We start from the raw sequence: 25,846 nt of genomic DNA, 5'->3' as shown, positions 1-25,846 counted from the left end.
TTTCTAATGAAGTAGTATCAGGCCGCACAATGGGCGGCATAGTGGTTAGCACTGTTGCCTCTCAATAAGACGGTCACGGGCCTTTTCTGTGCAGAGTTTGCATGTTCTCTCCCTGTCTGCATGGGTTTCCTCGTGCTGTCCAAAGACATGGCTCTAAATTGTCCGTGAGTGTGAGTGTGAGTGGTCGTTCGTCTCTGTCTGTCTCTGTCTGTCTCTGTGATGGACTGGAATACCTGTCCAGTGTGTATCCAGTGTGAGCTGGGATTGGCTCCAGAACCCCCCTGCGACCTGGAAATAGATACTATAAGTGGTAGAAGATGAATGGATAAAATAGTATCAAAACTACACTTTTTGTTTTTTTTACCATTTATGCGGATAATATTGCTGTTACAGCACTTGTGGGCAGCTTTTGATTGCTTCTTTTCTAAATGGTTTTCTTTCAAATTTATGAAAATTTATGAATTGGAAAACGTGACTGTAAAAAACAGCTTCATCCAAATATTCAAATGTGTCAAACTGGGTAAAGCAGTAATAAATGTGTCTAATGTTGATTTTAATGTAAATAGGTGGAATATGATGTCATTCACCCAACTGAAGATTTGTGAGCTAAAAAATGAAGTAGCAACATGGTGGCATTATTTGATATCTGGCTAAAAGATATGGAGCAGAGAGGTTTGGGGTGAAAAGTAAGAACCAGAGGACATAGAAGGAACCATTTGATCCTCTCAAGTCCAGGAGACAACACATGATTGACAGACTTGTGAAAGAAAGAAGGTGCCCCAGATGACAATGGAAGAAGGCTACAGAGGTGGAAAGAAAAGAACTAGAGGCACTACAGGACAAGATCAAGCACCGTCTGGCAACACTGCAAAGAGCAGATTGGTTGAGAAAGCAACATAAGAAGCGAACAAGGACGGCCTTCTACAGAGATCCCTACAAGCTTGCCAAAGACCTTTGTCAAGAAGAAATCTAGGACCCTCAAAGCACCCGTAAGGGAATTAGAGAAGCACTTGAGGAAAAAGTACTCGGACAACCAGAGACGTGCCATCCAGCATTCCAGATGACATGTCACCACTCCAACCACCTGAGCACCAGATGGAAACATGGCCCACAACATGAAGCAAAGTTGAGAACACAGTAAAGTGCGCAAGAACAGCCTCAGCCCCTGGGCCCAGCGGCATTCCATTTAGGCTCCATAACAGCTCGCCAAGCCACTTGAAGTACCTCTGGAAGCTGATGAAAGTGGCATGGGAAAAAGGAAGGGCAGGAGGGATCCTGATACCCAAAGAGAAGAAATCCTCAACCATCGACCAGTCCTGCCAGATCAGTCTTCTCAATGTGGAAGGAAAGATTTCTTCAGTGTTGTGGTCCAGGGGCTCTCAGTATTCTTGCAGAAGAACAACTTTGTTGACACCTCAGTGCAGAAGGAAGGGATGAGTGGATCTGCAGGATTTCTGGAACACACAAATGTCATCTGGCACCAGGTGCAAATGGCCAAGAAGGAGAAGAGAAGCCTATGTCTTCAGGTCAGTGCTTCAAGTCCCAGAGGGCACCACAAGACTGGACAAAGTCAGGATGGCACGACGACAATAACAACAACGAGCGCATGCACCAAACACCTGTTACAGAAGCTCCAGGGAAACATCATGGAAGTCTAATCCTGTAAACCTTCCATGAATTTCCTACATACTACAGGTAGAAAGCAAATACAAAAAAACTTTCCAGAGTCTTGGCATATGACATCCAGGATTGACTCCTTTTTAAAAGAAAATTTTAGAAGAAAAAGGGGACAAAAAAATGTGACTTTGGTAGATCACCTACATCCTCTTGAATAATTTATTCCAGCAAAACATCAGACATCAAACATCATCACAGGCTGTCCGTAACAACTGACATGGACATGCACATGAAAAGGCTGAAGATCCTTAGACCTGAATTCTACCTAATGATCATCAGGGTACATCTCGCTGGTTGTAAAAAGAAGTCAGATTGTACTGAAGTCTATGGGAAAATGGCTTTGATTTATTAGCTCATTAAACATTTTGAGAGAGAGAGAGAGAGACATTTTGCTAATGAGTTTATGGTCTCAGTCTCTACTTTTACTCTTCAAAATAACACAATCTATCTCTTTTGTATCTGATAGTCCTATTTGAGGGTTAAACCACAATCTGTACAGAGTACAGAACAGGTCAGATCCAGCTCCACTCCTCCTCAGCTCCACCTTCTCCACCAAATACTGTTTCTACTGGTTTCAAAAAAACAACATACACATTCTGGAAGCTTCAATCAAGCAACAGCAACTGCAGAGGCTAGCACACATTTAGTGGGAGGGAGGGAGGGAAGTCCAGTCAATATGTATTAAAATGAAGTGATACTTCCATAAGTACAGAGGAAGATCATGAAAAGTGTATATGGCATCATAAAAAAATATAATTTAATTTCACACCCGTTTTAACCATTGTTGAGATGGAGCCATTTGATTTCACGTGTTGTTTGACTGCGAGAGAAAAAGACTGACTCTACTGAGCTCGAGTGTGTTGACTGTGAATGTGTGTGACAGCACACACAGAAAGGCAGGGATAAAGATCTCAGTCAACAGGGAAACAGAAAGAGGAGTGAATGTATACGGCTGCAATTTTTTAGACTGCACAGCCTGGTGTGTCCACACGACACAGCTGATCATGTGCTTGATAAGACCGACAGGATGAAGGCTGGTAATCATTAAATTTAAACTGGATGATTATGTTTGTGCTCTGTTTCCTGCTAATGAGGTTGTAAGTTTAGGCTCATTCTGAGGTCATGAGCTTTTGGGTTGGCCTCACCCTGCAGAGGAGACTGAGGAATTTTGAGAAGAATTAGATACTGAATCAGCAAATCCATTATTTCTTCCTCCTGGATTTAAAGGTCTCACTCTAGTTCAATAAACATTATTCTTTTAGTTTAGACAACCTTGAATTTGGATCCTTATTTAGTAAAATAAGCAATCAAAATGAAAGTTTGTGACAAACTTAGTTAACAAGTCCTGTGTCCCCAGTATAACAGCAACCGGCAAGCAGTGACTGTAAAATTGCTTTATTCCATCACCAGGTCTAATGTGGACAGGAGGAGACCTCGGCAGATAATTTGGATGCTGGTAAATACCTCCTGAACGATGGACGCCAAAAGGAATCCAAATAGGGACACGCGAAGGTGGTGGTCCCATGACCCCAAACCATTTCCCAATGGGACCCAGACTCCATACTCTTGTTACCAAGCAGGGAAATCACAGTATCAGATCTCACAGTTGAATCTTTGGTGTCTGGCATTTGGCTCATGCCCTTCAGCTGCTAGCATCTCACTATATCTTTTTTAATCTACATAATATGGGCTATTTTTTTTTTTTTTGAATCAGTGTCCTGTCTGTATGGATTGCAATCTCAGCACTTCATTGTCCTGAGTGTATGCAGATGTGAAGATGTAGCTGTGATAACACAGAGGATTTCATTGGAAATGGTTGCATAATGGAGTTTCAAATGTGTTAAAAGCAGAAATTGTTTCACTAAAAAAGGGTTTTCAGCTATGTATACCACAGTCAATCTTGCTATATTAATGCAGGCCTTCACCTATCAGCCATGCATCAGTAGCAAGCCTCATACTGTATGACCAGACAACTGCTCCACTTATTCATCCCACCTCATTTATATAAGAATCAGTAAGAAATATTGAAAGACTGTCAAGTAGCAGTAGCTGCATTGAGCTACTGGTAAACAAATGAATCATCAGAATCAAATGCTATGATGCACTTTATTTAAGCTAAAAAAAAAAAAGAGTGTCTGTGTTCAGGAAGCAGGCAAAAGATAAAGTATTGTTTAGTGGCATTCAGCATTGTCACAGGGAGCTTCTGCCACGGCATGTGGTGGCCTCAAACTGACACAAATACCGCAAATCACAGCTTCACAGCAAGAGTTGCCAAGTAGACACAAGAAACAACAGGCCACATTTTTTAACATTATACATGTACTGTACCATGATATCAACTTCCTGTTTCGAATGACTGGTATAAAGAAGAAACCTGCTACCTTTGATAATTGTAACGTTGTCCCACATAATGAATCAAATGGACTGGAATGTATGGATGAAATAACTATGTATAATGTCAACAGTTAATTGTGGTAAAGAACCCACGCAGGATAACTGCCATTCCTTTTAGTTCTAAAGAGCATTTTACTGGCTTTTGAATCAATGATTTGGATTAACAAACAGCAAACCCAGCTTCATCATCTTTTTTTTAGAAGCAGCAAGCAAACTAAAAATGATCTCTGATGCTTCTCATATAGATTATCTGCCCACCAAACAGCAGCTTGAATGTTATACTTAAAGCCAACTACTGTACTGCCAATGGGACTTCATGGGGAACAGCCATCAGGATTTCCCTTTGCTCTGACGGCCCCCTTTCTGCTTTGCATTGATGTTGAACCTTCCCCTCAGTATTTGGCTTCATGCTGGCATGTCATATTACATCTCGTCTGACTAAACTTAAGGTGTTGTCCTGGATTGAGGTCAGGAGGATGAACTTGCCTCACTCTCATGTTGTTGATGTGACTTCATCTTTGCGATATGGAGCATTATCCTGCATGAAGATGGGAACTGCGGCTATAAAGGGATGAGCATGTTATGTATATACACTCAGTGACACTGTGACACACTGATTAGTTGTAAGGGCCTAAAGTGAGTCCAGAAAACATATACCACATCTTTACACCTATACCAGCAGCCCAGTGATGCAAAGCAGCTTGGCTTCATCAGTCCCTGCTGTGGATGCTAAATTCTGACCCTACCATCTGTGAGACAAAGCAGAAGATTCATGGAGCCTCAGAAGACATGGAGCCTCAGTCCCTGCACCTTACAGTCAGACATGCTGTGCAGTCTGAGAAGCTTCTCTGCTCACCTCAGTGGTAAAGGGTGGTTATTTGAATTTCTGTGTCCTCTTTGCTCCCACCAACCAGGCTTGAAAACCATTTCACTCCACAGTTATGGCCACAGTAGTAATTTGATGACCTAAGTTCCCTAAGCTCCTGATGTTAAGGTTAGGGATCAAACAGAATCTAAAAAAACACTGACCATGGTCTGTGTAATAGGCATGGTGGGTGTAATAGGATTCTTAGCTCAATGCAAATCCGCCACAATGACAACCGCAAACCTAACTACAGTGTTCTGTACCAAAGCTCCCTCTAGTGGTTGCTCACATTCACAAGTGTGACTGTGTGTGGCAATGAGTCAAGCATGTATGACCACTATTGTTTGAACAGGAAACAGCTGCACTGTTACCAAATATGGCTGCTGGGATGTGTTTGTGTGTGTGTGTGTGTGTGATTAGTGGTGTTTGACCACAGATATGTGTCCATGCATCAGTAGATTTGTATGCTTTAAAGGAAGTTAAAAACCCAATGGCAAGACCACAATGAACATTGATATACGTTTTTCTTCTGAGCTTTAATTTAAAACAAAGTGAAATGATGGGTTAGGCCATGCTTCTCTAAACTGTGTTTAGGAGACATTTACCTGTGATTATCATCCACATTTATGATTTGCATGTATAACGTATAATTGTATAATTGTATGTTTAAATACTTTCAACTGTGCCAGTCTAACCTTTATGCTGACATAATACCTGTCATTGGAAAAGAAGGCCCCGGTGATAAGCAGTGGGTTTTTATTGTGAATGTAGAAGGGGGGAGGTTAGATGCAGCAGGAAATGAAAAGAAAAATGGAGGGGGGTCAAAAAAAGAGTGAAGCTTGCAAGAAACATGAGGCATTCCACGGCGACTCAAACAGGACAGCATCTGGAAGTCTTTAAAATGAAAGGGGAGGGGAAAAGAAGGAGGAGGAGGATAAAGAAGTGTCTGTTGAATATTCAGGCCATATTTCTAGGAGACATTTTGAAAACTCAAAATATGAAATTTGATCATCCAGTTCATTTCTAATTAGTTCCAAAACACTCACAGGGCAATGATATGAGAATTAACTATAGTGTAAAGAGATATGACACCATGAGACAGTATTCACGGCAAAAACAACAACAACAACAACAAAAAAGACAGTGAACAGTGAAACAGTGAAAGACACAGTAGGGGAAGTCTGACCAAGTGCTTTGTTTCTTCCTGCCTGACGATCAGCTCAGGAAGCTGAGGCAGAAACAGAGGGGAGGGCTGACACAGAGACTAGACACATTTTCCCTTTGCGTTTTAGTTTCTCCTTATTCAGTCCTGCTGCACTCAACAGGAGGGAGGAAAGTGGGGCAGAGAGGAGGCGGGGTTTCCTATGGAGCAGGGAAACTGACAGAGAGCAGTTCAACACTCAGTCTGGAAATATAATGGAAGCCAGTCTTGTTTCCCAGGACGCTGGGTGAGTTTATGAGTGGCTGTAACAATGTAGCTGAGGTGAAACATAAAGGATCAACTGTGATTGTTGAGGCATCAGGACGTTGTAACTGTCACAGAGGGGAAGGGGGGAGTTGGGGGTGGGACAGTGGGAGTGGGGGGGTTTGAAAGTCCGATATCCAGAGCAGGGAAAACAGATGTGATGACTCACTCGCTAATATGTGGGTCACTGGCTTCTCTCTTCTTTTGGAATGTACAGATTTTGTTTTTATTCAACCAGTCAAATTTCTAATTTGTGAACTCCAAAGGAAAACACACCATTATTTTTTTCATGGTGTGAGAAAAATACTGATGTTTGGTTTGTTTAATCCCATATGTGCTGAAGAATGTAAATGCTTGGAGTTGCTTCTGAGCAGATTGGACTTTTGGAGGGCGTGTGGGAAAGCTTGTTTAACTTTGAATGTACACAGCCAAGTGTTTGAAGTCTGATGCTTATTTCAGTCTAGTTTGAACTTCAGGAGTAGTTTCAGAGATTGTATTCAGGGAAAGTGTAATTTGGGATTCTCTTTTGCTGATGCCTTTCTGGCTTGTTGAAGCTGATTGAAAATAATGTCTGTCAACTAGTGAAGCTGAACAGCCCTTCATAACATGTTTATTACTTTACATTACCATTTTCTTCCAGTCCTAAGGACAACTTTATCATAAAAAAATCATTTGTAAGCAACACAATGAAATACTGTACTTTAAAATATTGAAAGTAAAATTGCAGCTCTAAAATAACTTATTTAAATAGTATTAAATAAAATAATATTGTTTTAATGTTTGTGGCTAGTAAAACTTACACAATGCACTATATTATAAGTGGACTCTTCTGTAAATAACTCCAAGTAAAGTAAACTCATAACTAAAACGTTCACTTACAACTAAACAAAAGCTTTAAACTTTGTATAATTTACTTGTTTTCTCGAGACTGGGCCATAAAGCTATTTTTGAGGGATACAAATGTTAACTGTCTTTTTGTTAGTTTCTTTCATTTTGAAGGGTAGAATATAAGGATCAGACTGTAGGTTAGGTGTTAATATAAGTTGCTTTCTTATGTCACTACATTGCACACAGACAAATTATCCTTTCTAAATGTAATATTGTTTTTGTATCTTGTATGATGTATGAAGGCTGAACAAAATTACAAAATTATCTATAATGGAGTAAACATAACATGACTTAATTTTAAATTGTGGTAGCCATTATGTACGTTGTAAATATAATTGGCTTGTGCTGCCAAATCAAGATGCCACATTGTTCCAGGATGTCTGCACTGACTGTTTTACTGAGACCTGCAATGTTCCCAGTAACTTCCTACTACTAAACCTGAGCTGATCAGTAACTCACATAAGGAGAATAGCTTTCTATACACATTAGTTTTTAAAGAGGAAACATCAAGAGAAAATGGTTAAAATGTAGTAAAACTGCCAGGTGTTTGAATTTTCCCAGAGACTCTGGACCTGGGGCAAACAGCTATCACTAAAGATATGAGAGAAGTTTCTATATATATATGGATATTTCTTATTTTTATTTCAATGGCTTTCAGAGGTATACAATTTTCACCTTTGACAGTTCAAGCAACAGGGGCCCATTTGAAAGCTCACTATTGGTACAAGTTATTAAGATATGAAGAAAGAGGTAATTAAAGCCAAATTTCGGGCAGTCCTGCATATTTGCTGCTCTGTGCAATACCATTGATTATGGCATTGAGTGTGCTGGTTTGCCACGGCATAGGTGTAATTTTTCCCTCGCTCCAACACAAAGCACTGTTGTCAATATAAAGCAGAAGATGGGAGCGCAATCATTTTACATCATTATGATGCAACAGTAAGTTGCTAAATTTGCAAATGAAAACCGTCAACTGCATTATTAAGCTAGCTTCAGGTCGCAAATAGGGAAGTAAGCAACAGATGCTACACGGTTTCTTTACCTGGGTTGAATTGGGTTAATGTGGCTGCAGTATCTCAGCTGACAACAGTGTCAACATGCTGCAGTTTGTAATTTTGTGCTTGTTGTCCTTGCTGGAAATTACTTAGAGATCAAGTGACTATAAACCATGCTGTCATATCTGTGAGCTATTGAACTACCATTTCTGCCATCTGAGGGCAAAGTAGACAGCAGAAAGTTTCTTCCTGTAGAAAGACTTTTATTACAGTCAAATTTCCTTGTATCATAATTCGATCTCCTACCAATGTTCTTATTTACTGATGTTGTCAAATAAATGTGAAATTAACAATATGCAATGTATTTTGAATTCAGTTCTGTCAATTTTACTGCAGCTCCATAGAACAGACAGAGAATAACTGACAACTCTTTGCCACCATGTTCACAATAACAGCAATAAAAGGCGACAGCTAGCAGGTCAAGACTGTTCTGCATTAAAGAAAAAAACTCAATCACACTTTAAAGGATGACACCTACAACAGAAACCATTTAGGGAATATCACGTATTTAGAGTGATGAGATGTGTGACTAATGTCATCCTGTAGGCAAAATGAAATTCATCTGTAGTCAATGTTGATGCCACATCACAAAAAAAAAACAAAAAACTGTCTGGTGACCAAATGTTTGTTTCTGGAACTAATTGAAGTTGAGACAAGATACAAAAAAGTTCTCAAGCATGTTTCTTTCCCTGACCTTTAACTTGTCTTTTCTTTACAGCACAAAAACCCCTCTGACAGGAGCTCTGGAATCTCCATCCATCCCATCGTGCACTCCCTTCTCTCCACCTTCCCTGCCATCAAACTTTCCAGCACGGCCATGTCGACCCAAACCGCTGCCCCCTGCAGCAAAGTCTACTCAACTCCCCTCCAGACCTCCTCTACCTCCATCCACTCCTCCATCCCTTCCTCCTCCTCTCCCTCCTGTTTCTAGACCTCCTCTACCGCCCTCGTCTGCTGCTGCTCCTCCGTCTGTCCCTCTGCCTCTCTCCTCCACACAGCCTCCCCCATCTCTTCCACCTCCTCTCTCTCCTACTCCTGCGTCTCCTCCTACCCTGCCTCGTCTCCAGTCGGCTGTCTCCTGTGATCTTGCGCCTCCCTCACCTCCTTCGTTATCTCCCACGGCCTCCTCTTCCTCCTCTTCAACCCTTCCTCCCCCTCCCCTTGTCTTCCCACCATCCTCTCCAATTCCACCATCACTGAGTCCTATTGATCGTCTGATTGGGAGCTCTTCAGTATGGAAGCCCAAAGGACTCAGCCAAGAACAAACTACTAATATAATAGAGAAAGAGATGGCTGGGGTGAGACACACACACACACACACACACACACACACACACACACACATACACACACACAAAAAAAAACCTCACAGGTTTATCCTCAAATCTTTTTAATCTTAGAGTAATATCTCCTTGAGCCTCATGTCAATCAACTAGAAAGCATTAAATCAACATTAATAACATCCGTGGCAGTAACAGTGCTATCAAATGGCAGTACAAAATCATGTGAAAAGTTGATGCCACCGTAAGTCCTTTGAACATTCTGAGGAAATAATTGTGTTTGGGACTCATTATAGAGTAAAAGGAGACAAGCCTGCCTGCAGATGTGATTTAAAGGAATAGTTCTGGGGAATCAATTACTCCCTTTCCTGTGAATTGTTGTCCACATTAAGGTCTGCCCGGAGGAGACTGTCTGAATCCTGCAGGACTGCTTTGATACCACTGAGAGTTGTGAGCCATCTGAATGAACACATGGCTTAAACCAGTGTGTGGGTTGATGATGTCACTTTCACCTCTGGGGAAAAACCAGAAGGTGTGGTTGTGAAGCGCTGGTGAGGATCTGAAATATTGTGTTCAGGAACTGCATTGGACGGAATCAGTCACTGGAGACGTATCCAGGCCATCATGAGTGATAAAGCTGTATCACAGATTTGAGGGATGTGTACATGAGTTGACACGCTGAAAAGATTAAAGGCCATGGTGACCATCTCTCCACTGATGACCAGGTTCTGAATGTGACTAGAGTCCAGAAGGAAACTAGTTCCAGGGTCAGAATGGCAGGAATGCAGAGACTTGCTAACCCCAGCATCCATTCCGTGACATGTGTAAGACATTTCTCACTTTAAGGCCATGTGTCTCCCCTGTGCTAAGTACAATGTCCACATCGCCCTAACCACCTCCAATTAGCTCCACCTGCTCCAATAAAGGCACTAAGAACTCCCTTCCACCCAGCCCTGTCCCTCATATAAATAAAGACACATGTCAGAGTGCTGTTCATTGGCATCAGGATTCTAGACAGCCCACAGCATTTGACTGAACCTGAGACACTCAGGCCTCAGATCATCCCTCATTTAGGCACGACACCTCAGCACTCAGCACTCCCCAGGACCATGTGCTCAGCCCACTCCTGTTTAACATAGAATGGCTGAATTACAACATCCAGATCCAGCTACATTGTTACATTTTCTAATAATAATCATTGGGCACCTTCACCAACAATGATGAAACAGCAGACAGGAAAGAGGCCGCAGTGCCGACATCCTTTCCCTAAACATAGAGAAAAGCGAGGAGGTTATCATCAACCCAAGAAAATCACATTCAGACCTCAGACAACAAATCATATCAGTGCCTGGTGATCTAGCCACTCATGAAGTGCAGTTACTTTGCACCCACTTATAATCCAACAAGTGGCTGGATTGTAGGAGGAATGCTTCCTCTAGCAGCTTCTGCTTCTTCTGTTTACTCTCTCCTCATCTGCCCTCTAACAGACAATGCAATAGGCCTGTATGCAAGAACCAAGTGTTCTGTACTTCATAGAGAAGTCACTCGGCATTCCCTGTCTCAATGCACATGCATCTTTTCTGCATGTGTTCACTCTAAAATGGATATTGTACCCACTGAACAGTCTTGGATCCTTTAGGTTGCCCTGGTTTTTCTTGTTCTACTTGCATTCCTGCGCTAGGAACCATGGTAGCAGGAGTGGGGGTACCTCAGTAAGCAGTTCATCACGCTTTGCTAACCCTCATCACTTCCTGTAGTAGTCCACCTCAATTTCCTTATAAGTTCAGTAAAAAGCACGAGGAGAGGCCATATGGAGAGCAACAGGAGTAAGCATTGAGCTTTCTTCTGTTCTGAGAAATGTGATGTATGTAGTGAACCAGTGAAGTAATAGAAGTCTCACTATATTGCAGTATCAGGTGCATTACTGAGGCCATATTTTGGACTTTTATCTCCATCAGCTGTCAGCTGTCAGTCACAGGCAGGGGGCATACCAGACTTTCCATATTGTCTGTCATAGTATTCACAAATCTGCTGTGTCTGCTAGGAATGTCAAGATGGGAAGAAGAAAAGAGGTTTCATTATTGGGGCTCAGGCAGCAAATGATTTCCAGCCACTAAGGCTCTGTTTAAACCTGGTCTGCATGCTAATGAAATTGCACTGCATGATTTTAAGCTACTTACATATAATGACATGATTTCAATGAGTATTTTTTAATGAATAATTATGGCACTTCTGGCTATTTTTTCTTCAGGTCTCCAGGATAGAAAAGTGACAAAAGTGCAGTTCATTGTAGTGTTGGACCAACAGGACTTATTTCAGGCCAAGCAGAAACACTTTATCCTTCATACTGTGATTCAAAGGTTTATATTCTTCAAGGGAGCCAATCAGTCTTTAATGAGAATACTGAAGTGGTTTTTGGGTCAGTTTTGCCATTTTGTCAGGCCTGATAGAGAGCATCCCTTAATATCTCTGCCTACTTCAGCATTTGGCTGTAGTAAGTGAAAAGAAGCCGACATGGATAGTGAAGACAGCAGGGAAGGTGCTGTGCCGCCAAAGCATGCTGTTAGATGACCTCTACATCACAGCTGTGCACAGGAGACAATCATCAGAGACTTAACAGCCTCCTGCCGAAGTCTGAGCTGCCGCCCGCTTGGCAGCGCTGTGGAATGGCCAGGGCCAATTTAGTCCAAAGGCCACTAATGGAATGAACAAACTCCAGCAAACCAAAGGTCCTACTTCACTCCAGGATCTTTTGTGTGGCAGCAGGCCAACAAGCTTGACTTACGGCATAACAGATGGTTTGGTTGTGAAAGATCTGGGTTGTTAATGGGATGTGATGTGGCTCATGCATATGTTGAATTTGATTTTGTGTTTTTAATTGCCTTGGATGAGACCAAAGATAATTTTCCTGCCTCAGCTGGACATGTTTCGATTCTCTCCTTCTCCTGTGAATTTGCAATAGCATATTATTTCCTCTCTGGGAAAGTATAACATGATATTAGCGGCTGCAGCACAAAAACATTAGAATCAGGTTCTAAAACTCACAGTACTTGAACTGAAACACACAGTGTGGGTGTTTGTGTTAGTTTTGCTCTTGCTTAACTTGTGGTATATGATCATTTGTCACATTACACTACAAACTGTGTTTTGAAACGTAACGCAGCCCATTGTCCATTCTGACCTTAACCACTCATGCTGACATTTGCAGGCCTTCCTTGTTCACAGCACGGACGACAAGGGATTGATGCTCTCAGTTCGCCTGCCTACTGGACAGGGAATGCCTCCTGTACACAGTCTGATGGTCAAACAACACAAGACATGTAGGTGTACAGTAGAGTACAGACTCTCCTCTGAATGTTCATATTAAAGATTCAGACAGTTATAGCTGTTTGTGACTCACTCTTTCCTGTTTCCTGTCCCAGTTGTCCGCTTAGATGGTTCCTCTTTGGTTTTTGATGACATCTTCAAACTGATCTCCTTCTACTGTGCCAGCAGGTAAAACATACAGTATATACACACATACAACATAAATGTGCTATGGCATGTGACCATTTGAGATCTCTGGGCAAAAAGTAACAACCAAAAATGAGTGCAGCCTTTGCTCTTGTCCATATATTCAAACAATGCAGCGGGAAAAGTATATGAGCCCCTTGGCAACTGACATCAGGAAAAGGTAATTAAAGTTAGGAGTCATCAAACCTGAAGTCAAATCAATCCAACAAGATTGGAGGTGTGTGTAAAAGCCACATCTGCTGATGTAAAATATGGCTCCGAAAAGCTCTCCTAAGACTGAGAATCTATTATTGCTTTGTATGAAGCTGAAAAAGTCGCAAAATTGTTTCAAAGAGCTAAGAAATTCATCAGATTCAAAGTTAACTAAGATGTCTACAAAACTAAAGGAATCCTTGAGGCTGCTTAACATCGCTTGACATGAGTATGTAAAAGTAAAAGTAAAATCATGCATGCATGGAGCAATGAGGAAGCTGTTGCTCTCCAAAAAGCATCACCTTTTACACCAAGTTTGCCAAAAAGGATTTCTACAGCTCAAATTGCTTTGGAAGAACATACATTACTGTGTATGTCATGAAAAGGTCGGTCATACCACATCATGAAGGTATCAGCCCATGGTTCATCATGACTACAGAGAGACTTCAAACCAAGAAAATCTAACTTCAGATGTTAGCAGCATCTCCGCAATGGAGATGCTGAAGACAGACCTGAAACAGACATCCTGAACTGAGCTGAAGCATCTCCATAGTGATCAATTGTGCAGGTCTGAGCAGCAGATACTGAAGAGCTGGTTAGTGGTTTTTGGAGCCAAAGGAGGGTTGAACAGTTAATGTAACACAACCAACAGTTAATAAATCCAAGGGCTCACTTACTGTTTCCACCTGTGCAGTGACTAATGTGCTTTTTTCAATAAGAAACAAGCAGATAATGCAGAAAAGCAACTTATTTCATACACACATGTGCAGACACATGCACAGTAAAATGCAGATCATATGTATACATTAAACATTCATAGACACATGTATGCATAAAATAAATGAACACGCATTCATGTACATACGCCTAATGTGTACAACTATACATATATGCACACATCAGCACAAAACACACACAGAGAACCATGATGACAGAAAATTTGTGTTAGGTCCTAATATTAAAATGAATTGAATATATTATTCAGAGACATCCTGACTGTCCCACTGAGGTTACCCCAGGCCATTACCACAGCAGCTAACAGAGAGGAGCTGGAGGCCATCTCTGCTTTGGGTGCAGGTAGATCACTCTACACTATTAGTACACTAGCATTTGATCGCCGCTGTAGCAAATGATTCAGAAAGAAAGGAGATAAAAGAAATAATATTGATTTGACAGTTGGCATTTGACAGTATGCATGAGTGACAGCATTTATGAAAAGAAATATAAGTAATTTATGAAATGACTGAGTGTGAAAATTCAAAAAACATGATTTATGACTAGCTGAAGAGGATGTGTAATGTCTGATTTGAATCACAAATCTTCATGTATATGAAAAGACACAGAGTAAAAGAGTTGTGACATGTGCTATATTTAAGATTCATTGAAACACTCAGAAACTCAGAAAAACTCAGAAAAAGTTCACAATTCTTGGTGGGAGTAATTCATTCCGCATTTCAATGCCTTTGTCCTGATATCCTGTCAAACACAAAACTATGGGAATCTTAGCTTAGCATAAAGACTGACAACAGCTACACATCTAAAGCTCACTGATGAATGAAAATGTTATATTTTTACTATTTAATCTGTGCAGTGATAAAGTCAAAATTGGCATTTTTATGAATTGTCATGTGCAGGGTCATATTTTTACCTGTTAACCTCACTTTGAAAAAAGCTCATGCCTCATCCACTGGACCCAAACACTGCACATGGCCTGTTTCTTACTCACAAAAATTAGCTTTGTCCAAACGTGTTGACTTATTCATGTGTTGAACGACACAAGTAACATGCTGTCAACCACATCTGATGATGTGTTTCTCAGTTGTTATGAAGTTCAAAGCAGCTGTTCACTATCTATGCTGGAAATCTGTTGCTCAAACAGATATTGAACATTCAAACACATTCAAACACAAACAACTTCTTCAACACTGTCTGCATGTGTTGCAGATTACTGGACATCTGATGTGAACCAGCAGGCAAAGAACCAGGGCCTTGTCTTGGATCAGAACCAGAGCAGTCTGTATTTGTATGTCAACCCAGTCACTGTAGAAGAGTGTCCCAGTCCCAGCAAAGACCTGGACCACTCCTGTATCTCTAAACATGATATCATCACCAGTGAAAACACCGGCTCTTCCCTGCAGAATGGAGATGTCCTGCTGAAAGTTAGCCCAGAGGACAAAGGTCAGACCAAGCTCACACCAAACCAGGAAATTAAATACAAGCGGCCCCCACCACGACCCCCCAGCCTGGGTTCAGGTACTGGGATGGGCCTCCTCTTCTCCTGTCCCCCCTCGCCTCACGCTTCATCTTCAGCAACCCCAGCTGCTGCGACAAAAGAGGAAGGAAAAGGTGGAGTAGGGGAGAGAGATGAGAGGAAGTCAATGTCAACATCACCTTCTCCATCGAGGCCTCCTGCCCCCATACAGAGCCGAGCAGCTCCCCCTCTGCCTCCTGCTCCTCTCCGTCGCACTTCCTCCAGGAAGAGCACTGACAGAGAGGTAGGGGAGGGGACGGAGAGAGAGAAGGGACAAAATGATGCAAAGAAACAGGGGGGAGGAGAGAGAGGAGAGGAGAAAGCAGGAAGAAAATCAGGCCTGTTGGGAGAGGACGCTGAAAAAGAGAACAGTAACCAAAATCAGAAGGAGGTAAAGAATGAGGAGGAAAAAGAGCCAAAATTAGATAAAGGGGAGGACAAACAAAAATCCAGTTCCCAGTGTCCACCATTAGCAAAGAAACCATCCCGTCCAGTCCCTCCACCACGGAAGAAGCCATGCTGCCCTGATGCTCCCATTTGCCCCAGCCAGGCTGGAGGAGGGTCAGCAAATCAGAGTGCTGGGATGAGAGTCCCCCTTCCCTCGCCAGCACGGAGACCAGATGTGTCGCTGTATTCACCACAAGGGGGGACCGTGCTCGCAACTGACCCTGACTCTTCTGCCAGCAGCACTGAAGAAGAAGGAGAGCCAAACCAGGAAGAGGAACAAAACCTCAAGTAAGTTTCCATTGTCTGAAGAAGGGATACAAGGAATTTCACATAGAAATTGGAATCCATTTAATAAAGTGTGAAGACAACATCTCTGGGCCACTGGGGATGGAAAGGTCAGCAAATGTGAATGTCAACGATAACATAACTGAATAATGAGGGACGGTTTAGTGTTCTGGGCTCGTTGGAGTGCTGAAAAGGTTCCTGCACACAAGGGAGGATTGGAAATTAAAGTTATGCAAAGGATTTACTGCAACTAATAACTAACGGTGGGGTGACTGACGGATAAGTTAGTATGACAGAGCTGAAAAACACCACAACACAGTACACATGTTTTTGATTAACTGACTGTAAACCAGGGGTATCAAACACAAGGGCCCAAAACTCAGCACACATTAAGTGGCAGGCCAAAGTGGAAAAAAAATGTATTGAACAGACAACATGTAAACATGTTTTGAATAAAAATAGGAATTGAAACAGACAGAATACTATATTTTATCATGTTTTTTATATTTATCGGCAATTGGAGGGCAAGACCTTGTATGTGAGGTTGGGGGAAGAGGAACCCTTCACTCAAAAGAGTTTATCAGTTAGGCAGATGAATTTGTATTTGTAAGCCCAACTGTCAATGTATTTTCTGGCCTGAAAAGAAAAGAAACACCAGACAGAAGCTAATTGTTGAATTTGAAATATCTTGTATACTGGGCATGTTGAATCTGAAATGTTGGCTGCAATATGTGGATTTAGAGTTTTGTAACTTTAAAAGAGTCCACATTGCATTGATTTCCAACTCTGTGATAATATCGTGGGGATAATGGCGGTTTGGACCATGTTTCTGTGATTATTGATGCAGTAAAATGTAGGTGCATCACTCTGCTGGAGCCAGGCTAAGCACAGTGAATATAATGATGCTGCTTATACCTCATATCAAATAGAAAAGGGCAAGAAAACAACATTGCTACAGGCCATTTCAGTAAAAGTTATTTTTCAAATGACAGACTACATTTCACGAGGCACTAGCTGCAGCAGAAATACAGCACTGAGATTTATTAGGTTTCAAAAAATAAAAAACAGAAAAAATAACTGGGGTGGTTTTTCTCTGAGCTAATTGGATGAAATAGTCATCTTGTTAATGTCTCATTGATTTGTGTGTACGTTACCTTGTTTACAACTTGCAACTGAAACAGCTCTTTACAATCATCACCATGTCCCTGGTGCTTTGGCTGGGCTCTGTGGGATGTGCTGGATCTCACTCTGGGGCCCGGTCTGGTACATGTCGGAGCTTATGGGCCAGTTTACTGGGGATCGTGTTACCCAGTGATTAGTTTACATATTGCACTTCCTGTGCTTGAAGATTGCAGTAGTTATATTAACCAATAGCTGTGTGCGCCTGTGGACTGCGGTTGCATATTACAAAGTCAGAACAAAAGCGATAATCGCCAGTTGATCTAAAATGCATATCTGGGCAATTTCATTTTAGATAAGGAAAACGTCTTGGTGTGACAAATCTTGATTTACCCCGAGGCAGTATGTGTTAAGGTCAAAATTTACCGACAGTCCAGTCTCCTGGTGGAGTTTGTTATTTTTCCTCACTTTAGGCCTGAATGGCAATCAGTTCTGGTCAGAATGTCTCAGTTCATCAAAAATATTGTTGCCAAACATGTTCATCCTTTTATAGCCACAGTTCACCAACTATCAATGTAAACTTCTTGAAGGATAAGACAAGATAAACTTGTCTCAGACTTGTTTCATCAACACACCAGTGAGTTTAGAGTGGTTCAGTGGCTTTCCCAGTCACCGGATCTGAATCCAGAAGCACTGAAATGGTGTGATGCATCTTGTGGCATTTATGCCACAAAGAATACAGGCTTTGAAAGTAAATCTACCCCCACGATTAGCAATTATCTTTGGAAACCAAACCCAGCACTGTGAAACTATTTAATGTTAACACGACATACTCGAAACTGGAGTCTAAGAATTTAGTCTGGTCCTCTAAGATTAAAACTGCTTTCTGTTTATTCATAAAAAAGAGAGGGTCTGGAATTAAAATGATCAAAACTATGCCTACATTTTTGTGTGTCATGTGTCATAAGTGCACAAAAAACACTCTCTACTTATTGTATAAAAAGTGCTATACAAATTAAGTTGGATTTGATTTGATTGTTAGACATAAAAGACTTATTGGATATTTCTTTGCAGTCGTCCTGTGGAAAGCCGTAACTCCAAGGTAGCAGTGAAGAGAACACCCACCACTGTTATTTTGGACCGAGCCCGTTACCGCCTGTCCACTGTTATTACTGGCCTTATCAGCCATGACCGCCGTCTCATGCAGCGCTTAGTAGAGCTGGCCAGGGACCCGCTGAGCTACTTCGGTAACCTGGTAAGTAGGCTCCACTGAGGAAGAAAGATTTTTTTATTCAACATTTATCAAATATCTGCTTACTAAGAGACTAAAATGCAAATGGACTCAAGTTTTGTTTTCATACTTAATGTTTAGGTAAAAGAGCATCGTGCTTTCACCTTGGAGACTATGTCAAAACACTCCTCCTCCACTGAGCTTCTGCAGGAGATCAGACAGATGATGACTCAGCTGAAGAGTTACCTACTGCAGAGTGCAGAGCTGCAAGCCATGCTAGAGCCACAACATCAGTATTCACAAGACAAACTAGGTAACTCATTGCTATCATCTGTAGAATTACTTATGTGGAATGTGGAATTATTTTGAAAACTCAAATTGGCACTACAGATTTCACTTCATATTGTAGCACTCAGCATGTGAAGCTGGGGGGTTGCTGGCTCTGTTTACTATTGCGCAGGTCTAGTTCTAACATTTACACATGGATTTTGAAACCTCTGCAATCAGGAGTTTCTATTTCTACGGGATTTATTTGTATGATTGTTTTGAATTTGTTCACGTAACGCATTCCGCGCTCTGTGCATGTGTGTGTTCATGCAGAGAGCATAGTGGAAGCTGCACTGTGTAAAAGTGTGCTGAAGCCACTGAGAGAGCCCATATACCAGATTCTGCAGAAACTGCGCAACAACGACAACAGCCTGAACCAGCTGACTCAGAATCAGGTACATCACAGGCTCTGTAGCGCTAACACTCGTAGTAGGGAAAAACAAAGGTAATATGCAATATGGTCCATGTGTTGTGTTGCATGAGAGCATGTTTTGTTAGATATCTATTTATGTTAATTTTTGTGAGGCTTTCAGAATGGACAGAGTCCAGACCTAATTCCCCTAAGGGGACAATAAATTACCTTCTCTATCTTGTGTTATAATATCAGCAGTAGCTGCTAAAATGTTGATGGCATGCATATTGTTGGATTAGTCTCTTGTATTAGGAAGCACCACTACAGCACTGGGAGTGACCACTGCTGTACCCGAGGCTGCAGCTATGGAGAAGATCAGCATTAAACTGAGCAACCTCCACCAGGAGTATTCTCCTCAGAAAAAGATCGAGCTGCTGCTGAAGACCTGCAAGATTATTTACGATTCCATGTCTATCAGCTCTCCAGGTTAGAGCCCCTCACAGTCCGACAGTCCTACAGCAACCCTGAATGCTTTTTCTCACATTTGTTAAAAAGGAAATAAATACACTTAACCTAGACAGGAAAGACATGCAGCAATTTATTTCAAATATCTCTGAGCTTGTCATATTTAAAACACTCGCTGTTTTTTGATATTTTACCCATATGCATCCGAAGATTCGTTATAAGGCAAGGCTCAGATAAAACTTTATTTCCCCTCTGGATTGTGAAAATATTTACATATTGTTGCGTGCGTCCGTGTGTGTGTGCATCCATTTAGGGCGGGCCCATGGTGCTGATGACTTCCTGCCTGTAATGATGTACGTCCTGGCGAGATCCAATCTGTCTGCTTTGCAGCTGGATGTTGAATATATGATGGAGCTGATGGACCCTTCACTAACAATTGGAGAAGGTATTTGTATTAATATGGCCAGCCCATCTCATGTTAGTAAAGCTGCTTATTACATGATTGATAATGCACAAGTGTGTGTGTGTGTGTGTGTGTGCGCGTGCGTGCGTAGGCTCCTATTATCTGACCACCACCTATGGGGCCCTTGAGCACATCAAGACTTTTGACCAGCAGAGGTCAGCAACACGACAGCTCAGCAGAGAGGTTCAGGACTCCATCCACCGCTGGGAGAGACGACGCACATTCAACCAGGAGCGCATGGCCCAAGGATCTGTTCGGGTGCTCAACACAAACACAAATACACAGACATCTCAAAAATCATTAATGTATTATTGATAGATGGACAAATGAGAAAGCATACAAATAATGATGTTGTTGGTATATTTTAAAAACAGAAAGTCAGGGTTACTGTGAAACTCACAGACTCACATTGTGAAACAAGCAACTGTGCTTATCTAACTGTATATTTGTTTATATATATTGTGCAGGACTTTCTGACAGTGTGTTGTCCTGACATTGGAACTAATCCTAAAACTCTGGGTGTCCTCCCCACCACGACAATTGAACAGCTGTCTGAGCAGTGTGCATCACGCTTTGAACAAGGTGAATGTTTGATCCGTAAGCACTGCACTGTCATTACTCTCTGGGTGATGTTAAGCCTCCCTCTTTGTCTCCTGTAGCCTCCTACACACTCAGCATGTATATAGATGGTGTTCACCGGCCCCTGGCTTCCACAGAGCTGGCCCTCAGTGTCAAGAACAGCTGCCAACCTGGAGCCTACTGTTTTGTCTATCACCCTATCGACCAACCCTGCAAGCCACCGGGCCGCAGCTGCCCCAGTGACCCGCCCCCTTCTCCGCCTGCACAAATCTTCCTCCCAGCTGAAGAAGAAGATGTGGACGCCCTGGAGCCTGAGGTGGAAGAGAAGAGTCTGATTAGCCTGTAACTCTTTCATCATCACAACAGCAGCTGCCCTATAACTATGGCAACGGCATGGCTGTTGTGACTGCATAAACAAAGGGCTCATTCACAAGAACAGGATCCAGTCTCAGTTACTGTAAGTACTTAAATGTGACACTTAAAGTTGGATTTCTTCTTAACTGAGGGAGTTACAAAAGATTGTTGCACAGACCCTCATAGGGGAAAAAAAACTGCTTTTCCAGCAAACCTGCACAGCTTCTATGGTGACCAATTGTGTGCTTGCATTAGTGATTGCGGTACCTGTGTCATCTCACCTGTTTTAGTGTCTAACTGAGTTGGTAGTAGAAAACCTAGTCTCTCAGAGGCAATACTTTGAGAATAGCTTCAAGTATTTGACTAAAGAAAACACTGTTCAGCAGACAGGTGGGATGGCACAGAACACAGTTGATCCACCGACACAACGTTCTTCACCCATAACTAACTGGAAGTATCCTTCAACATAAAACCCCAGTAACTAGAAGAGCATGGCTAAGTGGAGAGATGAGCTCTACTGCCTGCTGACAAAACTCTACAGTGCAAATCCATTCGTCATCGTTGAGGGTGTGCAGGCTGCAGAAAACTTTCATTGGGATTAACTCATCACCTGTGACTATCATCATAAACTCAGCCGTGTCACATTTAAGATACAATCAGAGGTATTTTTACAATTTGTCCCCCTTAGTTTTCCAAGGTCTTCTTTGTAATGGCTTTTTACTGACTTTAAATTAAGACCAAGATAAGGAGAAAACCATAACTACTTTAGTGAACATTTCAAATGGACGTTTTCTTTCTTTCTTTCTTTTCCTTAATTTGGTCTTTAATCTTACTGTTAACCTAAAGTATTTTGTGTAACCAGCCCTGGACATTTATGAAAGTATAATCACAGGCCTCACCTGGAATATTAAAGTAATTAATCTAAAACTTCAGTGGAACAATATGACTGATAGATTTGTGCATGATTTAGGTGAGATGAAGACAACAGAACGAGAAGAGAGTGATTTTGTCTCTGAACAAGATGGGGTCTGGAACCCTAAGGACTGCATGAGGATATGGATTTAAAATTACACGTTATTCTATACTGACTATGTTTATACTGTTTATAGTCTATGATACTTTATGCTACTCAACACGTCTGCTTCTAACTGAGACAGACTGTAAATGACTGATGATTGGTTCAAGATTAGATTAACAAGATGTATCAGTTGTTTCCATGAAAGATGCACAACATTCAGATCAGCTTCTAACAGCTGTTGTGTGGGCCAAAACCTTTTTCATACCAAAGTTCCCAGGAAAGATCAAGAAGTTACCTTCCACATGTGTCCTCTATATACTGATATTGATTGTATTGTAAATAAACTGATTTTCACTGTTTGTCTGTGCTGTGTCTATCCCTGCAAGCTCTATTAGCTGAACTGAATTAGAAATGAAGTATCTGTTCATGCTATATCCCATCATTCCTCTTCATTACAGGGATGATGGGACATTTGTAGGGTGTCTTTATTCATATCCATAAACTAATGTGAAGATACCACGTTCACCAGCTTTACTCACCTGAACCAAGAAGGTATACATATTTGTCAAGAATGAGCCAGATGAGCTCCATGTAATTTTATTCAGCCTTTAGGACCATGGTTTGAATTACAAAGGAAAATAGAGGTTATTTGACACACAGCTGTGTGAGGTAGTCATGCATAGTAACTCTATTACCTGCAGTAGATTCAGATCTGCTCCCAGTTTAGAGACGCAGCAGCTGGAGCTGAGCGATGAGCTGCTGTGGACAGAGATGGCAGATAAAATGTGGTTATCTGGCGTGTGCAGTGAGAGGGAGTCACAGTCCTGTCATAGATTCAGATTCACACGCTGTTCTGGTTTGGAGAGACAGCAGGAGCTATAGAATATATCTGTTTTAGACATTTTTTTTTAATGCTCACACATCAGATAACCTGAAACATCCATTAAAATGATATTTCAAATGAAGTGTTGGTGAGCCCAAAGCACTATCTGAAATTTTGGCCTTGTTCCATTGGGTAGTTTTTCCCGCGGTGAGCACAGAGTTGAGAACGAGTGGAGGAAGTTAACCCTTTTCTCTGGGTATCACTGTTGATTGTGCCTGAAAGGGCCAGCACGTGCCCTTCAACCCGTCTATTGTAGCCTGCCCTCTTCTCCCCTGTTTTCCCGTCTCTGCTCCACCCCTCCTGTCAGCCACACCCAGCTCCTCTGCTTCACCTGCTGCTCCCAGCTGCAGTCATTACTACCACACTGTGCAAGACTTCCCAGCATTCCTTACCTGCCTGAGCTTCTGTTGGTGATTCAGCCATCCTATGACCTGCCTGCATCATCTCTCTCCAGCCTTCTGTCCCTAACAATGAGTTCTGCCTCTGTGTTTCTGGTTTCTGTCTGTCCGGGGCTGTGTGTTGTTTTCCAATGCTGATGCTTCAATTCGGCTCCCCAGTCCCTCTCCTGGCTCCTACCTGCCTCCTGCTTAGCCCTCGTGGGCTGTGATGCTCCCTCAGTCTCCTCTTCTTGTTCTGGACCCCTCACCACCAATAATCCCCCCTCTGTAATCTCTTCCAGCCAGTGGACTGAACTGTTTAACTCCAAGAACTCACGTCCTTGTTCTTGGTTCTGCTTATAGCTCAACCCACTCTCCAAGCCTGAAGAATAAACTTTTACCTGCGTTTCTTCATCATCTTAGCTTCCTATAATCCCAGCATATGATTAAACATCATAATTAAACCCATTACAATTTCCTGCATTGACACTACAAAGACACACAAAGGTTGATGGAGAGATGGGAAGACAGTGGAATGACAGCTGCAAGTGTGTGCACGTAAACAACCACACATGTGGCTAGATCATGTCTCACAGACTAGTTATCCTCAAACATGCTACACCACAACCCCATGATGAAAAACAGACAGTCAAAAGCTTCTTTCTGTTTGACCTCTGCCCTGGTCTGCACATTTGGCACATTTAACAATTTCTGAACATGACCACTCACTACATCACCAAACAGCTATGGACAGCATTTATGATCAGGGGTGTGGACGAGCTTTTACGTCATCTCCAAGAGGAAAAATAAATAATTCAGAGATGGGAGTTGACCATGTGTCTGATGAGTACATAGGTAGTGTGAGGTGACTCAGTCCTTGTGTTTAAAGCTTGTTATCCTTTTTTTAGTGTGGATGTTGCAGACCCATTGTTAAAACCAGCTGCTTCCTGTCTGCAACAACATTATTTCCAAGAAGGACCATAATGAGGTCCTTAAATGGTAACAAGCATCCTGTTTGTTACGAACCGAGGAGAATGTCCAGAAATTCGACTTTGTCTGCTTTCATTTCACTCTGCATCCACACATCAAAAATATACATGCCAAATAGCACTTTTCCACCACTTCCAGTAAAAATGGAAATCCAATGCACACCCAATAAATGTAGATCAATTATTTCCTCATTTTAGACACATTATTAAGAAAGAGGTGAAACAATCCTGATTACAAACCTTAGAATGTAGACCCATTTAGGTCAAGGACTGCCACTTCAAAGACACAGCTGACCAGGATTTAGAATAAAAACAACAACGAAAACAGCTGACTGAGACATTTTCTATGCATTATCTGTGCACAGTAAGAAAATGTTGTAGTTTGGAATTAATTTCATATGAAAGTACTCTTCTAATGGTTTATTGAAGGTTTAGTCTAAAGATATCAAACTGATTATTCGATTGGGCAGATTATGTTTGGACTTTTGGTTTATTTCTTGTCCTATTTTATAATCCAGATGCCCTATTTGGTTCCAGATATGTTCAAGAACCCTATTTTGCAAGGGGAGGTGAAAAGTTACCCATATTTTTCTTGGACTGGTGTACTTTGGAGAATTCTTCCCATCTGAATGACTCAACAACTGTGAAAGGTGACTGTGAAAAAACAGTCAATGTCAATCTGGGCATTTTTGGGGTTGGTGGAGGCCAAATATGAGCTAGAAAGAGATTGAATGCTGGAATACTGAATACCTATGTTTACAGCGTGTTCCCACCTCCTGTCAGATTAGTTATTAGAAGGTAAAATGTTCATAAATTCCAAATTATTTTGATGCTGGGCGTCAGGTGAGATTATTTTTCACAGTGCTGTAGAGAATGAGAAGCATCCAGCGTTTGGTTCATCACCCCCAGGGTATGAATGAATGCTTTTTTATGCAGACACATGCGCACACATACAAGCACACACTAGCACAATAATGATTTTCAGTAATAAGATGCTGTGCTCACTACCACCATGACTGACAGTCTCTGAAATGAGACACTAACAAGCCAACAACACTTCCACAAGGGTTTTCCTCAAATGCAAACTCAAAGTTGGTTTGATCTGGCGCAGGGTGTGTCCGCCCGTGGGTGGCTTTGGTGGATGGAGGGTAACAACCCTCTGGTGCATTATATATAAGTGTGTCAGACCAGAAAGGGACAGTTTTAAACCACTGCAAATGTGCACACAGCAAGGCAAGACAAGGCACAACCGCAATGCTAAGTTTTTACCAAAAATTTTTGTAGTTAGAGTACCTGACTGCACAAACTCAGCGTGTTCCAGTGTTTAGCTCCTTCCTTTGGTGGCGGTTCATCAGGCAACATTTTTGTGCTTGGATG

General features: G+C 41.8%; 1 protein-coding gene across 2 annotated transcripts; it reads left to right on the top strand.

Annotated features, from left to right (window-relative positions):
* The first annotated feature begins 6,253 nt into the window (after positions 1 to 6,253).
* On the top strand, positions 6,254 to 22,579 carry rin3 (Ras and Rab interactor 3). Of its 2 annotated transcripts, XM_029493773.1 has the most exons (14): positions 6,254 to 6,384; positions 9,063 to 9,642; positions 12,833 to 12,944; positions 13,047 to 13,119; positions 14,315 to 14,406; positions 15,274 to 16,315; positions 18,506 to 18,686; positions 18,804 to 18,975; positions 19,263 to 19,384; positions 19,641 to 19,827; positions 20,120 to 20,251; positions 20,361 to 20,527; positions 20,737 to 20,851; positions 20,929 to 22,579. In XM_029493773.1, the coding sequence occupies exons 1-14, from the start codon at positions 6,353 to 6,355 to the stop codon at positions 21,192 to 21,194; spliced, it is 3,273 nt and encodes a 1,090-aa protein (XP_029349633.1). In that variant the 5' UTR covers positions 6,254 to 6,352; the 3' UTR covers positions 21,195 to 22,579. The 2 variants fall into 2 exon arrangements, with proteins under 2 accessions (XP_029349633.1, XP_029349634.1); XM_029493774.1 differs by lacking the exon at positions 6,254 to 6,384 and having other exon boundaries at positions 9,525 to 9,642; positions 12,850 to 12,944.
* Positions 22,580 to 25,846: the final 3,267 nt, after the last annotated feature.

This window comes from Echeneis naucrates, chromosome 22, assembly GCF_900963305.1.
Source record: "Echeneis naucrates chromosome 22, fEcheNa1.1, whole genome shotgun sequence".
NCBI classification, from domain to species: Eukaryota; Metazoa; Chordata; class Actinopteri; order Carangiformes; family Echeneidae; genus Echeneis; species Echeneis naucrates.
This window is presented reverse-complemented; position numbering and strand designations above follow the sequence as displayed.

Coding starts and splice junctions, on each gene's coding strand:
- rin3 (XM_029493773.1), top strand. CDS start 6,353: ATGGAAGCCAGTCTTGTTTCCCAGGACGCTGG. Junction 13,120..14,314: donor TCCTTCTACTGTGCCAGCAG/GTAAAACATACA, acceptor TATATTATTCAG/AGACATCCTGACTGTCCCAC. Junction 18,976..19,262: donor GTATTCACAAGACAAACTAG/GTAACTCATTGC, acceptor GTGTTCATGCAG/AGAGCATAGTGGAAGCTGCA.